This window comes from Argiope bruennichi, chromosome 5, assembly GCF_947563725.1.
Source record: "Argiope bruennichi chromosome 5, qqArgBrue1.1, whole genome shotgun sequence".
Lineage (NCBI taxonomy): Eukaryota > Metazoa > Arthropoda > Arachnida > Araneae > Araneidae > Argiope > Argiope bruennichi.
The window spans coordinates 114,503,733-114,521,663 of record NC_079155.1 but is presented as its reverse complement, the minus strand read 5'-3'; the positions used below and the strand labels follow the sequence as shown (position 1 = coordinate 114,521,663).

The window sequence follows — 17,931 nt, the reverse complement described above, 5'->3', positions numbered from 1 at the left end:
AAGGGTCAGAGTTGTAAAAGTTAAAACTCAATCTGGAGTTTATAAAAGAGCCATTTCAAAAATTTGTATTTTACCTATTGATGTGTAATCTTATATTAGTGTTCTTTATTGTGTGATTAATGTTATTACCTTGTAATGTGTAGTGTTTAAAATCTGAATTTGTGTGTTTTTATTCAGTATTGTGCATTGAATTGTGATATTTCATAGTTTTTCCTTGTGTGTGTGTGTTGACAACATTATGTCAAGGCGGGCGGTATGTTCCGACCTGTCACTGTGCTGCCCTCTTGCGGCAAAAGGGAAAACACTTCAGTGTAGCGTTTGCGAGTGTGTGTGCGGTAGCAAGGCTGCGCCTGATAACCAATGATGGCCAGAATAAAGGAAAAAGAGTCCAAAATTATTCTTGTGTTGTGATTTTTTAATAATGTGAGAGCTATCGATAAATTTAGTGCTTGTGTAATCAATAACAATACGAAAATTATTTGTTATTCAAAAAATCTACCTAAATCCGAGTTTCTAGTCTGTTGTAGTGCGACATCGATTGTCAATCGTCATTCTTTTTGACAATATTTAAAATGGCAACAGCTGAAGTCTTCCCGAAGTTGTTTATTTTGACGAGCAAGTTTCGGTATTCAACGACTGTTTTGATAATGGGTCTATTCTAAAGTATTTAAAGCTAAAAATGATTAATTATTGTTTGTTTCTGCATATTTTTCTTCATAGTATCATTCACGTTTCTGAATCAGGTATATTTATATTTCCTTTTGCCAAAATGTGTAGCAATCTGTTACTTAGAATGTTGATAGTATAAATTCTTGAATACTTTACCGAATTTGTTTACTTCTCTGTTTTTCAATTTTTTTTTTTATTTTATCAGCGCAATAAAAATATCTCTAATTATTCTGATTTTTAGTATAATTTACTCTGTCGATTGCCGATTAATTTGACGTCTGCGTATTAATGTATGAAATAATTGTTATGACATCGATACCATTATGTTATATATATATACAAAGAGAGAAAATGTTCTAAACGAAACTATAAGTATCTTTGCTTTGTGTATACTTACATTTATACACACATACAAACATAAGGGAAAGATTCTTAAGAGTTCCGTTTAAACCTCTTTCTGTGTTTCCTTATGTTGTTACTTTTACTGTTGACAGTTATTTCGATTGAACGTCTCGAAGCAGTCTGTGATTATAATTTGCTCGGTTAAACAATTTTAATAAAATTTGTGGTTCCTTATAAGCAGTATATTTAGTACATTACTACAAACAATGCCTGCAGCCGTGAAATTTACGGTGATGAATGCTATAATTGCTTGCATGTTTTTTTAAAAGTCTTTTAGTAACTATTTTAAAATTAAAAGATGTTAAATATTATTTTAAAAAATGCAGGATTGTCTTTTTAATATTTGTGACAATAGATTAAGCTCTGAAATTTAAATACCATGAATAATTTTGTAATTTCTAAGATCTTTATTTAGAAATTTCTATTTTAAAGAAAATTTTAAAGCTTGTTTATAAAGTCTTTTGTAGATTTTTAAAGTATACTTAAAATTGACCCTGAGAGTCTTATTTTTTTAATGTGTCAATATTTTATTGTTCCTTCCTTGTTGTGCTGCTTACAGAAATCTTTATTTAAACTTGTTTTTCAATTACTGTTTCTATTTTAATTGATATACATTAAGAAATATACTTATGTAGTCTTATGTTTTCAGTTAATCATGAAATCTTTGCATCTGGAAAGTTACGCCATCTTTTAGCAGACGCCAAGCATTTAAATCGGACTCATAACAGCACAGTAAGAATGTTATTTATTTGATCCTTTTTTGCAATTTTAAATTTATTTATTTTTTTTCTACAACAAAATCCTTTTTATTATTATTATTATATAACTATCTGAAATATGAAGCATTTCATTCTATTTGGGATTTTTTAGTATATTCTTCATAAGTAACCTATTTAAGAAATGGTTTTGAAGCAAAAATAAGGAAAGGCATTTTTTCTGGTTTCTGATAAATTGTGTATTTACTCTTAAATTTGATTTATAAGCATAACTAATTTGGTGAATTAGATCTAAATTTGTAAGCAATTATGAGTTTTGTTCATATTTCTTTCAAATTTTGCTACTTATTTTTTGAAGCTTAAAATAAGCATTGGGCATTTTTTAACATTTTCTTTTGATTTTCTTTTTTTCTGTACCTAATACTGCAAAATCTTATCCTATATGAAGATATTTCTTGATATGTATTGTTTAAGGGCTATAAGAATATATTGAATGATATTATGAAACCGAAATAAAAATTCCATTTCTTTTAAACATATCACTTTAAAGGCAAAATTTAACTAAGAAGAAAAAAATGGATTGAATATTTCTAAATCAAATCCTTATAAAGTAAAAGTTTTGACAACAATGATTTTAGTTTTAACTTTGGTCATTCTATTTAAAGCTTGTATATTTTTCCTATTCTTTTGCTATCTTGTATGTATTTATCTGTATCTTGTTTGTCTTTATTATTATTATTATTTATTTATTTATTTATTAAGATGAGCAGAATATTATAGATGATTGCATTAGCACTTTAAATTGCATTAGAAATTTTTAACTACAGTATGGTTGCTTATCATTTATCCATAATTTATCCATATGGTGCAATAAACCAGCAATAATAAACATTTTCAGAAATAGAACTCATTTTTGTAAAATAAATACATCACTTCATTTAAATTGCTTTTTTTTTAAACAAAAAATAAAAAGAATTGCATTGGCAATATTTAGTGATTTATCATTCAACCCAGCTAAAGAATTTTTTTTTTTTTTTTTTTTTTTTTTTTTTTTTTTTTTTGCAAAATTAGTGGTTTTGTATATAAGCTTTCATTTCAAATTTAGAAAAGATTCCAAAAATTCTAGGCTTATGCATGAAAATATAAATAATAACTGTTTTATAATTGTTAAAGCTATATAGGTATAGTTGTTTTCTACTGCTTATATAATTCATTTATTTTATTTAAATTGTCTTTTGTCTTCTTAGAAAGATGCAAAAACAACTCCTAATCCATTGAAAGAAGATGATTCAGTGGTAATATGGTTTTGTAAAAAATATCTCATTTTTAACTTAAGTATTAAACTTATTTTATTTCAATATTTTATACTTGTATCATTAGGTTGGAACAGAAGCAGCTGTTTTATTCATTGTAGTCATAGTTGTCTTATCTGTGATTGGTATGGTCATTTATTTCATAAGAAAATTTGACCAATTAAATCGAAGGTAAGTATTGACTATTTTTATTGAAATAATTTCATAATTGTTTGTTATCCAAGTATTTCACTTTAAAGAGTACAGTTTAATATGATTACTTCTTTATCAAGCCATAGTCCATATAACATCTTTTGTCTTGCATTCCTAATTTTAAATTGAATTAGAATCATATAAATTAAAATGTATCTATTTCAGAATTTAAAGCTTTTTCCTATTATTTCAACTGTTACTTATTAGCATTTTGATTTCTTTTGAATTCTAAATTATATAAAATTTACAAATTCATACATTATAATTTTCATATTCTTAACAGGACAAAAGTCTGCCACACCTGTACAATATCTCAGTACCAAATATTAGCAATAACACTAATGGTAAAATGTGAAAATCACTTTCAGGCATGGTGCTGATTGAGGCTCACTAATGTATAATATTCAGTTTTTTAATTTGTAGGCAAAATAGCTGCTACGTAAGTTTACTTTATTGGAGATCTACCATTTTCTTCTATACTGATGATTAATGGTTCTTGACAATTTTAATACAATTTCAGTATTATTAAGGTTTTTTAAAAAAATTAATGTTTTGAAATACTATGATTTCAGTCTAAATTGTATTTTGTAATGCATTATAAAAAGCTTGCATTTAAAAATTACTTATTAAGGAAATTTTCAAAAAAAAAAATTTTTTTTAATTTATTTTACTGTGGCTTTTATTTCTAGCTTACCTACCTATAGATATTCTTCCTTGAAAACAGAAATTAATGGTTATGGTCCTGATGATAAAAATGAATCCCAAGCTCTAGTCAGTGTATCAACAGAGGAAGAAGATGATTATGATGAGGAAGAACAAGACTTGGTAAAATATTTTGTATAGCATTTTTTATTTATATATACTTATAAAAAAATAGCATATGACATAATTTTGTTCCAACTTTTTCCCTCAAACATGGGGAAAAAATCATTTGATAATGAGATAGATATATATGTGTATTCAGATGTCAAAATGAGGCACAAAATGAACAAAATGATAAAAAATAAATGAATTGTAGAATATAACCTCTGATTTTAGTTATTGATCTATTCATTCAAACAGTCTTAAAAATTATCATTTGTAATTAAATTGATAGATATCAACAATTTCAGAAATATATATATGTAATGATATGTATATATGGGAAAAGGGGGTATAAATACCCAATGGGTATATATATATATATATATATATATATATATATATATATATATATATATATATATATATATATATATATATATATATATATATTAAGTGTTTGCCTAAGTAGATGGTAAACATCCCAAAACTTTTTTTTTTTTTTTTTTGAAAAAAAAAAGTATTTGTAAAAAGTGAATAGATGAGAAATTTTTATTTCAAACTGAAACATTTAAAATTTATATATACATATTTTATGTAGTTTATAATATTTTTAAATTAAAATTTTTACCAAATTACATATGAAAAAATCTCTATCAGAATTCAGAATAAAGTATTCTAGAATTTAAATGGAATGGCAGGGTAATTTACTTTTTCTTATCTGAATCAATGACACAATGGAATGTTTGAATTCTGTTGCTATTGTGATATTAATCATGTGCCTTGAATTGAATGATCCACATATTCATTTGGATTCTTTTATATAGTTTAGCCATCTAAAATATATATATATATATATATATATATATATATATATATATATATATATATATATATATATATATATATATATATATATATATATATATATATATTGTTAAAACAGTTTCCAATGTCTTTAAAAAAAGTTGTAGAAAATCTATTATACAATAAGGTTTAGAGATGGAACAAATATGGTATTGGTTCACTTCGTTTGAAGCAGCGATTTAAATCCAATAACACAAAGAATTCATTTGATCTGATATATTTTATGGTTTAATTTTCATTTTTATGTTGGTCAATAAATAAGGTTAGATGGTATTCAACTGAAAATAGATCTTGTTTAGGGAAAAGGATTGCCTACTGGAAAAAAATTTTTATTTGGGAAATGTTTAAAAGATAAGAATTCTCTGTTGATGGCCGAATTTACTTGGAAACTGCATTTTGGTTGAAACTTTGTGCATTTTCTGCAACTAAAATAAAAAAATCTTTCAGCACTTTCATGTCACAGTAAGGAAATAAACTGCTTGTCATCTGAAAGAGCAGCTGAATTTACAAAAGGATTATATAATTGGAAACTTCTATATTCTGATGAAAAGACAAGCACTATAGTTAATGAAAGAAGAAAACACAATATAAGAAAACAAAGTATATAGTAATTAGTAAGTGAAGAGTTAAGATGGCATAGAAACAGATTATTTGTGTTAATCATCTGAAAATTTAAACCTTGAGGGCTTCTCTTGTTATGTCGATATTTACTTTTAAAAATAAATAAATTCAATATGAGGAAGAAAAATATTTTGAGAATGATTGCAAAATAGAAATCCACTAATGGATGATGAATTTCATGGCACCATTATTTTACTTTAAGTATTACACATTTTAAGTGACTACATTCTGATGAAAAGACAAACACTATAGTTAATAAATAAAAAATAAAACACAACACAAGTAAATAAGAAAACAAAAAAGTATACAGTAATTAATAAGTGAAGAGTTAAGATGGTATAGAAACAGATTATTTGTGCTAATCATCTGAAAACTTAAACCTTGAGGCTTCTCTTGTTATCTCGATATTTACTTTTAAAAATAAATAAATTCAATATGAGGAAGAAAAATATTTTGAGAATGATTGCAAAATAGAAATCCACTAATGGATGATGAATTTCATGGCACCATTATTTTACTTGAAATGTTACACATTTTAAGCGAACTTGTTGTATCTACTGCAACAGAAGGAATTTCAAGTTTGACTTATAGTGAAAAGATAAATTATTTGATGTCTGAAACAACAGTCAAAATTGCATATGCATTTTATAATTGGAAGGTTCTATGCTGTGATAAGAGAAGAAAAAAGGAAACAAAAAGCTAGGCTTAGTGAATTAAGTAAATATTACACAAGAAATTATTCATTTATTTGCAGGAGGAGAAAACAATATAAAAATAGATAGTTTGTGCAATTTGTCTGAGTATTTGAACTCTTATGCCTCTTACTCACTCTTTATTTAAGTATTTACTCTAAAAAAATAATCAGATATTTTATCCATGTAATTCGGTCCATAGTTTTAATGTTTTCATTAACTTTGGAGAATGGTAATTGTCTGTAATCAGTAATTTAGCAATCTTTGAGAGATTATAGTTAAAAATATCTTTATTGAACAAAATTGCTCAAGCATTTTTAAAATTTAAATCATGATGACCTTTCCTCTAGATCCATATAGGTATCCTTATTCCATGAGTTAAATTACTAATCTGACCCAAATTTTCAATCATTGGCATCATGCATTTAGCCACTCTGCCAAGATATCAAGTGCAGTTAGTGAAATTGTTGCACTAACAGTAGGAAAAGAATTAATTTATGACTTCAAGAACATTTTGTAATATGCTTATAAAACATTATTCAAAATAGTGGTATACTGTTTTATTGATGACAATATTAGAATTCATTTAATATATCTGAAAGGAAATTCTAAAAAAAAGTTTTCCTTATTATTAAATAACTCTTTTGTTTTAAATTGTTACTTTTAAAAAGGTTTAGTGTATGTAATAAACATGGATGTTTATAGAAAAATATTGAGATATTTTCAGTATATTCATGCACTTAGGAATTTTTAAAAATTAGCCATTAATTTCAGATAAATATCTTGATGATTCTTTTTTGTGAAGAGTGGTTTTGTTCCATAATAATTTAAGAATGTAGATGAATATTTTTCAAGTTTTATATTTTATTATTATTCAAATACATAATATAAGCATTACATTGGTAGAATTTACTGAATGCACAAAAATGAATTTTGTCTTATTCAAACTTTTTTTACACAATGTTGTGTAAAGTTAATTATACAGCAATTACTACTTCCTATAACCAATCTATTATATGCACATCATTCACTTTTAAGATTTAGTTAAGTGGCCTTGCCCCCTGGTTTCAAAATGTTGACAGGATTGGAGGTTTTAGATCCAGTTCCATTGAATATCCGTCTTGTCCAAATTAAATGCATCAGGTTTCCACAATTGGTGTGATGTAGGGCATTCTGGTCAAATTACATCTTTATTGTTTGATCAGAGCTAAAAAAAAATTACAAGATGTGTTTACAATAACTCTCTTAACTAAATTAAACTGAGCCAGTGCCTCCGAGAAAGCAATAAAATTGTTTTATGATTGTAACGATGGAGAGGGACATTGACTTTCTCTGCTATTTATGGTTCAAGAATAAGTGATGGACCACTTTCTACTGTGGTAAGTTAATTTTTTGTAATAGATCTGTTGATCTCTTGCATGTTTTTGATTCTTAAGCTCTTTTTGTATTTAAAATGTATGCAAATATATCTAGTTTACCAATGGGTTATATAGTACAGAATATGTATCATCTCTTAAATTCACATAAGTACTTAATTCATTGTATATTTCTTTATTAGTAGTATTTTCCTAGCTGTAATTTTTTTGTTGCAGCTACACAAAAGCAGTCATCACTTATTCTTTTTCCTTTCTCTGCCCTTCCAAGCTCATAGGATATATTTTCACTATTGTGGTTCTGACTGAGCCAGGCCAAGAGCTGGCTTTCAGGATTTTATTTTTCTCTTTTATTTACTGTTATTAAACATTTTTTTTATTCTTCTAGGAGGTGAGTCCTCCTACATTGTTAGTGCGATCCCAGACTGTTATGCCAAGTAAAGCTGTTAATGGCTCTTTACCAATGGTACAAGATGGCAAATTAGTCACATCTGGATCCCTTCCTAAGAGTGGAGAGTCATCTGTGGACTCAGATGATGTAAGTAAATCTTTTCTAATAATTTTTCACTTCCAGAATATTACATAGATACTTCTAAAATACTTTCAACATAAATGTAAAATATTCCTGACTAATTTGTTGAAACTAAGTTATTTATTTTGAATTTAGATTTGTATTTTTTTTTCTCTGTTATTGCTTCTAGATTTTCTTAGCTCAAATTTTTTGATAAATAAATGTTTAGCATAATTTACCTAGAAAACATTAAATACTAGAAGAAGAAAAAAACATTCATATATGTATGATAATATTGTTAACAGCTAAATGAATAAAAATTAAATGAAGATTAAAAAAATATCTGTTTTTGTGAGCATTTATAGACATTGGTTTAAATTCTCTTCCCCAATTTGAAGTAATTTCATGCAGATAGCTTGATGCCAGATTCTGAGATCTGAAAACTTTAAAAAGGTTTCAGTCATTTTCTGTCATGAAATTATATGCAAAAATAATCAGTGCAGTACTTCTAATTTTTTTGTATTCATTTTAAAATTCAATTTCAAATTTTTATGTATTTGAACTATAAATTCATGTATTTTTCCATTTTATGTATTAATTATTACTTAAATTCTTTGAAGTTTTGATTTGATACTACTTAATTATATAATTTTATTATATTTATGTATAACATTATTGATATTATTACTGCATTATACTATTACTGTTATATTTATTGTACTCTAATTTACACTGAAACTTTTATATTGTTCTAAATAGTATAAAAATGTGAAAGAATATAAATTTAAGAAAGTAAATAATTTTTATTATATATTAAATACTGTTTTAAAATTTACTTTGAAGATATAAAGTGTAGCATATAATTTTAATTTATTAATCTCAAAATTATTTCTACAGAATAATAAAAACTTTAAGAAGGAATAATAAAATATATGATTCTATTTTATATTAGTGTAAAAAAAAATTAAAAATGTAAAACTTATTCAGAAAACTTTTATTGGATGCTTCAAATCTTAAGTTTGGCATTTGTATCACATTTAAGTTCCATTGCATTATATATTGTTATTCTGCATTTATTATTTGAGAATAATTTTCATTTTGCGTGAAATAAGTTTGTTAAGGAACTATAGTATATATACTTCATAAACATTGTTGAATTAACTAAACTGCTTTATGCATATTCTCCTTTATGCATATTCTCCAAGCTAATAAATTTAATGCTAGAAAAAAATAGATGCCTTTATGCCTTAGCTAGAAAAAAAATTAATCTATATTTTTTGTATTATTTTTTCATATTCTTTGAGGATTTTTTTTTTTTTTTTTTTTTTTTTTTCATTTCAACGATTTAATTTCAAGTTTAAAAATAGGGTTCATCATCCTAGAAAATTAATTGAATATTATTGGATCTAAATATTTGGCACTGTGTAGGATTAAAAATTCGTTTGATAAAGAAAATTCAGTACTAAAAGTCATAATGTTGATGTTTTGGTATAATGTATGAAATGAGTATATATTTCTTTTATAATATGATTAGCTGGATATAACTATACTTTGATTTTCAAATTTGGAAATTTTATGTGTGAAAGAATATTGTTATTGAATAGAGTGGATGATATAGGAATAGCATGTTCCATAATATAAAACATGAGCATTTTCTATATAAAATAAGAGAAAAGAGTAATATTTTTTTTAACTGATAAATAGCAATTTTCAAACTTGATTCTATTTTTTATGCAATAGAATAATGGTAAATGATTATCTTATTAAAATCTATTTTTTGTTCTGGAATCAGTACTTTGTATTTGCCAACATAATTTTTATTCTGAACATTGGAGAGCATTTCATTTTGCATGAAATTTAAAATATTGATTGTAAAAGAGGTTTCAAAGAAAATGAATTTATTGATAAATGAATATTGAAACAATTTTTCTTGTTACTTACATGTAATTAAATATAATGTTATAATGGGAGAAAAATAGCTTTAGATTTACTTTTTATTCATATATATATATGGGGGGGGGTCTTGCAATTGCTTTTGTATTTAGTATGATTAGATAAAATATATGTGATTTGCTTTTGATTATTGATAAATAATCAAAACTGTCTTTAAGTTGAAATTTCTTCCAAATTGGTTAATTTGAATAAATAAGAGATATGTTAAAATTTTCCACTTTGTTTTCTGATGTTAGATATATAGGCATTCTTTTATTACTGCAAAAACTCACCATAATACAATTTCTTACTCTCTCATGATGGTAAGTGCCTAAAGTGCTATAACTCTTTGACTCCTAGTGTATGGGAAAATAACTCTGATGAAATTATGATGGCACAAAGAAATTTTATTTAACACATACATGCATGTGCACACACACATGTACACAAATGGTACATAGATCAGGTCTAATGTTTAAAAAAGAAATAATTGAGACTGCTGCCATCAATAAAGGCATATTTGTGAGCCTGAGCCCCACAGAATCATGTGTTGAGCTGGATTTAGCTGCACAGTTTTAATAAACAAGGTACCTGGAGAGGAGAAGCAACTTATGCTTTTCTATTGCAGTTGCAGCTCAATACATCATTTGTTTCAAATCATTTTATAAAAATAGCTTCTTCATGTTTAATGAATACTTTAGTTGTGAGGATATGTTATAATTCTTGTTTTAAATAATGCTTTGCTTTTAAGTGAAATGGATACAACATTAATATTTCTTGAGTACAATTTTGTCCATAAAAAGGGTCATAGAAATATGGTTCTTTGTACTTTTTTTCATGACATGGCATATTTGCCATTGTGTAATTCATTTTTGAGAATATAAAATTACATACTGTCAAGTTTATGTGGTGAGTGTGAGACACTCTGTATATATAACTTATGATTAGGAGGATAATTCTTCAATTGATCAGAATTCTAAAGGCATCAAGAATCCAGGCATTTTTTTATATTCCTATTGTTTATTAATATTAATAATTATTATTAAAAGTTATTTTTTAAATTCAAGTATTTCACAAGAAATACTTCCTAGGAAGACTTTAATGAAAAAACTAATTTTTACCCACAACTTCAAAGAAAAACTTGAATGGATTTCCTGTTGAGTTTAATTTACCTTTATGCTCATTTTGTATAGTATACCATGCATACAACTTTATAAAAATAAACTATCACTATAAAATAATTTTTAACTTAGTTTTATTAAACACGTGACATTTCTAGACGTTTATTTATATATTTATACTTCAAAAATAAAGTAGTAGTTTATCTGTCATAATTTTAAATCAGTTGTGAAAAATAACCTTCAAGATGCACTGCTCAGCAAAACAATCTTGCCACGATAAGGGTTAAGTGATTCAGCATTCTTAAAGGGTTCCCACCAATATTTTAGCCAGGAATGCTCATTCAGAGTACCAAGACTTTTTTTTTTTTTTTTTTTTGCATTATATAAGAATAAAATAGTTTTGGCATTTAATAGTGATATAAGAAAAGTTATATAATAATAGAAGGGAGAACTTCTTAAATTGTGAGTAAGATAATTATTTTTTATTGCTCATTCCTGCTCATTTTTTTTAATTTCTAAATACTATCTCATTGTTCATCTAAAAAAGCAATATTATCAATTCTAAACTTTCAGATTTTTTTTTATTAGACTTAAATATATTTACTTTCTCATTTATAGGAATTACTGCAGTGATGTTCTACAAATTTTTGATTAGATTCTCTTCGCAACATGATACTGAAGGTTGTTTTCAGCAGTTTTTATCTGTTTCCTTTAAATATTTTATTTCAGTTGTAGATTGTAAATACTGAGTTTTAGTCATTATTTTGTTAAGTTGTGAAGTAGATTGTACATATTAGCAATATGATTCTGTCTATCAAATAATTTATATTATTTTGCTGATACCAAAGATCATTGGATGGTTTTCAGTCTTGGTTTTATTTTCATTTGATGAGATGGATTCATTAAAAACTTTCAACAGATACTAGATTGAAGAATAATTTTTAACTACATATATCCTTTAATCGAATAAAACATTTCATTTTTGTGAAATAAGAAATAGTTATGTAAAAATAGGTGCAAAGTGTAACTAATCTTTTTATTGTTAGAAAGGCATTATTTACATTACTTTTTGTAATGTCTTCCTCACCCAGTGTCAGTTTTTATTTTAATTTTGAAAGAACAAAAATAATTGTTATTTGAACTTGGCAATTGTAGCATCTTATTAACCTGACTAGCTATTATGCTATAGTAATAACAGATTACTGTGAATAATAAAACTAATGAAATATCTATTGCTCAGTTGGAATTCTAATTAAAAATAAAACATTTTTGGTATTTGTTTTTAATTATTCATATTTAATATTTATATTATTTAGGTATGACTGAAATTTAAACTCTCTTTTTAAATAATTTGTGCAGAAATATCATGTGAGGCACTTATTCAGATTGTAATTATGTTTTCAAATATTTTAATTAGATTTTATTCACCAATAAGAATTGAGTAACAGAAACAAAAATGATGCTGGTTTTTATTATATTGGAAACTTTTAGCTATTTTGTACTACTAAATTTGTAGAACGATTTTTTTAATGATATATTTTCCATCATATAAAAAACTTACTATATCAAAATCATTTCCTTTTATTATTCATAAAAGAAATTCAATAAGAAAGTTTTTCCCTATTTTTAATTATTATTTGATTTTTGGATGAAAAGAATGCAAAATGCCATTTAAAATTTCTCTCTCATTAACTTTCTTGATGATTGGATTGACAAAGATATTTCTTCAAACATTGCAATTTTAGATGGTGTATCTTATTATGAAATAAGTACCATGTGTTTAAAACATAAGTATGTCATTTAAATTGCATTGAATTGTGTTTGCTTGATGTAAAAAAATTTAATTTACAAACTTTTTATTTTAAATTTCAGCTGTTATTTTATAAAACCCAACAATTGTTTGTATTTCATTTATTTTACTTAAAAAAAATAACTACATAAAATTACTACTATGGATCCAAATTTAACTGATTATAAGTATTTTATCACATGTATAGTATTCATAAAAACTTTTGATTAAATTCAATAATGTTACTTGCTGAAACTATGGAGATATTGATTCAAATGGATCCAAAAAGAAGCTGTTTACTTATAAATCAATCAAAATGTAAAAAATGTTTTGTTATAGTACTGCAGAATGGTATATATTATTTGATTAATATGTCTTTTAACTTTTGTATCAAGAAATGTAATTTAAACTAAATATTTGTAATAAGATGTCTTGTATGCGTATTTTTGTAGATGCCATTCAATTTGAACTTTGCTGCTTTTACTTTGAACTTGGAATATTGATATGCTTGAATAAAATAAAAGTCTTAAGATGAATTGATTACTACTCATAATATAAATGATTTTTATTGAAAGTGTATTGATGTAATTCATCAGGTTTGCTTTAGTCTAAAAATCAGTAAAAATAAATATTTGCTGCTGATTCTTATTATTTTGAGATATTAGATGTAAAATCTTAAAAAAAAAAAAAAAAAAAAAGAGAGAGAGTGAGAGAATAATCTGAAGCATCAAATTCTAAAAAACTGAATCACTGGCTTATTCAAAACCATCACTGCAAACCATCTAATTCTATTTTACCAAAGATATTCTTTAAATGTTTAATTTTTTATTAAGTTGTAGAAATTGCATGTGTATTGTGGGAATAAAACTTTTGTAATTTCTTCCCAATCTTTAAATATTTATATACATTATGCATTTGAATGTACTATTAGGTCAGAAGTATATTTATTTGTTTTTCTTTGGTCAAGGCTTTATTAAAAGTATTTTAGGGATGCTTCTATCTAATTGTTATTTTTGTGTGCTATAAAAATTATATTATTGATATGAAGAGTACAAGGAAAATTTTATCGATACATGAAATGTTTTATGTTCCAATTTATAAAAATTTATTAGGCTGTTAGAGCATATGAGATTTATTTGAAATTTACAGAATTTCTCGAAAACAATTTAAAATGTTTAACTTTTCACAAATATAAAGTAGAATTGAAACTAGCACTTCTAGTTCGGTTCATGAATAATCAATTTAATTACATAATATATTAAAACAGTATTATGTCTTTTTTCCCTGAATAAAAGCATTTATTTTAAAAATTTCAACAATTTGTTTTAAGCGTATATAACATATGATATTTAAAACTAAGTTTTCTTACAATAAGAAATAGGCAAAGTTCATTCAAAACAATGTTATAAATGACGCTAGTGCTACAGAAAGTAAAAATAAATTATCTGTCACTGATTTAAAAGTGTTTCTCATTAATCGTTTTTCCTCCTTTTCATATTTTGACAAATTTAACACTGCAGAATTTTTTTAAATTAAGAATGTCACATTGGCTGTTCCATAAAAATGATTTATTACCAATGTATTACACTATTAAGTATAATAATGTTCAACTTTATGATTATGGCTACTTTTGTTAACTTATTTTCATAATATTTTTTTAATTTTTATAAAACTTCTACATTATTAAGCCCATAAGCAAAATTTTTAAAAATGTATAAAGCTACATCTTTAGCATAAGAAGTTCCATCATCAAATTTTGATCTACTGCAATTTCATCATCATGCAGTTTCTGAAGAATACAAGCATAAATGATTATCTAATACCTTAGTAATAGGTTGTTAAAATACTTCTGACCGAATGGTGCAAGCAAGCTGTCTGTCAATTTAATCATCTGACTAGTACATGCTCAAAATATATAGGAGTAAAGTTTCTATTGAAATGGGGGGAGAGGGACTGAAGCAATAAATCATATTTTGTTAATATTCTGATTATAGCTTTAAGTTACAATGTTGCACAGTATTTTACTTTTATGAAGAGAGTTTAGAAATATTAAATTAAGTTCAAAAGTTGAGCATAGTTTGTCATGAAGACGGTTTTGAAATATTATACTAGACATGATTAAATATTTGTCACTTCAAATATCTTTTTTTACCCATAATGTCATATTAGGCTGAGAATTAAATTGACAGACTGTGCAAGATTCAATTGACTGTGATTTTTCTTTTACTTCTAAATGTATATTGTAAAAAAGCACAGATGATGTACTTTTAATATGAATTAAGTTTTTGATTATACATAGAAAAAAATATTTTAAGTTCAAATAAAACCTAGTGCCATTTACTTAACCCTTCTAAGAGCTTTAACTTCAGAATCTTATTTCATGACATAGTTATCTTGCATTATGTATTATTTCTTTTCTTATGCATTAAATCCTCTCACTGTTTCTGGCATGCAAATTTTGGAATAATGGTACTGGTATCTGCATCTGATCATGATTCATAACAGTATAGCTTGTGCTGTTTTAAAAAGGAATATTAAAATAGTTAACTAGCAAACTTTTGCACTAAAATGAAAATATTCGAGTCAAACTTTATACAGTTATTTCTTGCTTACTACAACACATTAAAAAATGAATATCTGCATAATTTTGAAATATAATCCATTTAAAAATTTTAAAACTGAAAGCCTGCTCATTGTTCATTTAATTTAAATCTGTCCAGATTATTGAAGCCATTATTCTTAATTTCACTTAATTTTCAGTTCCTCACAGTGTAAATGTTATTTGAATCCTTTTTGTGAGTATGTGTCCAAATAGCTATTTTTAGTACTTTTTTATATAACTTTTTCCCATAATCCTGATCATTCAAATGGAATCAGAATCAAAAATTTATTTTCTCATGGTTAAGTATTTATTAACCAGTTGGCATGAAAAGAAATTTCTGCAAGAGCTTACTTGAATTTGATATAAAAGTGTTATTCTTGAAAAAACCACAAATGCACTCACACATAAAAAAAATGTATGCTAGCTGGACTTAATTAATTAGACGACTTGATTTGCTGAAATAAAAATCTCTGTTAGAGAGTACAGCATAAGTTCTAGAAGATGGAGCATTTAACTTCCAATCATAATTAAGTGATGCCTTGTTTGAAATGCGATTAAAAAAAGATTTTCTTGCTAACCCTCACTTTTATAGTTTTCAAAATAAAATTTGCCTTTATTACTTAATGAAATATAAAGATAAATCATGAAATTTCTTTTAACAGCACCCAGTAAGAAAAGGAATATTTTTTTGCAAGATAACCTACTTTATATTTTAAAATTCCTTTTGGTGTGCTTTTACATTTATGTGACAAGCTTTTCTTACCAAGATAAATACAGATCAATGTGATAATGTTATGTATTTACATAAGTATTTTATCTATATTTTGAAAGTTTGTTTTGTTTTTTCAAATGCTGTTATATATTCTTATGTAAAGTGATAATTTTCACAGAAATTCATTGTTTCAAGTCATGATCTTTTGTATTAATTCTAGCTTTACTTATTCATTAAAACTGTTTTAAGACAATGTCTTGGTTGTAATTTTTTTATATATAAATAAATTGATGAACTTCCTACATACAAATATATAAATTAAATTTCATTTTTCGTCTGTCATGACTATGTTTTGTAATCATTTTATACTTTTAAAATTTTTGAATAGAGGCAGAACAAAATTTTATAATTATCTTAAAAGTTTAGGGAACAAATTTGTCTGAAAAACAAATTCAAAACATTTTTTTCATTCTAATATCTTTTTTTTTTTTTTTGAAGTATGGAAGTTTAAATACCAAGAACATTAATCCAAAAATTATTTTTAAATGACTGAATTTTAATTTATTTGGAAGAAATCAGTGTGATAATTATACTGAATTCAATTAAAATTTTATTATGTGAATAGTTAAGGAAGTATCAATTCATTGCAGTATCTTAATAATTTTTTTATGTAAATATAATTGTTTTTGAAACAGCAAAATTTGCTTGTAATGATAAAACAACCATGTTAATATTTAGTGCAAAAACCATAAAGATGAATTGAAAATGATTTCAATGTACTAGTAAAGATATGAAGCATAAGGTATTCTTATATTACTTAAATATACTAAAATTTGATATTTATTAAAATTTCAAAGTTAATATATTTAAATGAATTAATATGTGGCAATATTATGAATATATTATATAATAAATATCATTTACAATTTTAAACATGGAACAGTTTTTTAAATGGGCTATCAAATTAAAAAAAAAAGTTATTTAAAGCCAGAAGTTTTTTAACAATACAAACATATAACTTGCTTTTGATATTTTAACCTTGATATAATAGTTGGAAAACTTTGCAATTAAATAGCAATAAGAGTTCTCTTTTGATCATTAACTAATGCAGGCATATTATTCAGGCATCCTGGCATAGGGATAGTGCATCTTCCCCATTATTTGGGCGTGTTTGTTCTTCTGTGTTCTATCTGCGAGGTGTGTAAATGTGCCCCCTGTTAAAAGGAGTTGTGCAAGCAAATGTGAGGCATAAAGTAGCCAAGTCGTACTCTTGGCCCTAGTTGCTACTACTGAAACAATAAGAGACAATCACTCAGCTTAACTCTCTGACAGATAACTGTCATCGGGCTTATAAAGTACCATAAGTCACAACACACTATTCATACCATATTAATGAAATTCTTATAAAGGTATTAAAAAAATTCTGGGAAGACGGAACTGTAATTAGGTATAAAATAGCCGTTATATGCGTTACAAAAGATATTAAATTGGTTAAGATAGAGAATAAATCTTTAAAACCATTGTTTTTTTTACAATATCTTCCAAGTTTAAGATAGTCATTTTTTTCATGTTATTTTCATTGTAGTTTCTGCTAAACAGTATTTCTTCTATTACTAAA

General features: G+C 25.3%; 1 protein-coding gene across 2 annotated transcripts; it reads left to right on the top strand.

The window, feature by feature from the left end:
• The first annotated feature begins 588 nt into the window (after positions 1-588).
• Positions 589-16,501, top strand: LOC129968913 (uncharacterized). Of its 2 annotated transcripts, none has more exons than XM_056083254.1 (7): positions 589-743; positions 1,721-1,803; positions 3,035-3,079; positions 3,168-3,271; positions 3,982-4,117; positions 8,035-8,184; positions 11,829-16,501. In XM_056083254.1, exons 1-7 carry the CDS (start codon positions 680-682, stop codon positions 11,841-11,843), a joined length of 597 nt encoding a protein of 198 aa, XP_055939229.1. In that variant the 5' UTR covers positions 589-679; the 3' UTR covers positions 11,844-16,501. The 2 variants fall into 2 exon arrangements, with proteins under 2 accessions (XP_055939229.1, XP_055939228.1); XM_056083253.1 differs by having other exon boundaries at positions 3,035-3,082.
• Positions 16,502-17,931: the final 1,430 nt, after the last annotated feature.

Excerpts from the sequence above, each read along its gene's own strand:
- LOC129968913 (XM_056083253.1), top strand. The coding sequence starts at position 680 with ATGATTAATTATTGTTTGTTTCTGCATATTTTTCTTCATAGTATCATT. Across the intron at positions 1,804-3,034 it reads ATCGGACTCATAACAGCACA|AAAGATGCAAAAACAACTCC; the intron begins GTAAGAATGTTA and ends TTGTCTTCTTAG. Across the intron at positions 3,083-3,167 it reads TGAAAGAAGATGATTCAGTG|GTTGGAACAGAAGCAGCTGT; the intron begins GTAATATGGTTT and ends TTGTATCATTAG.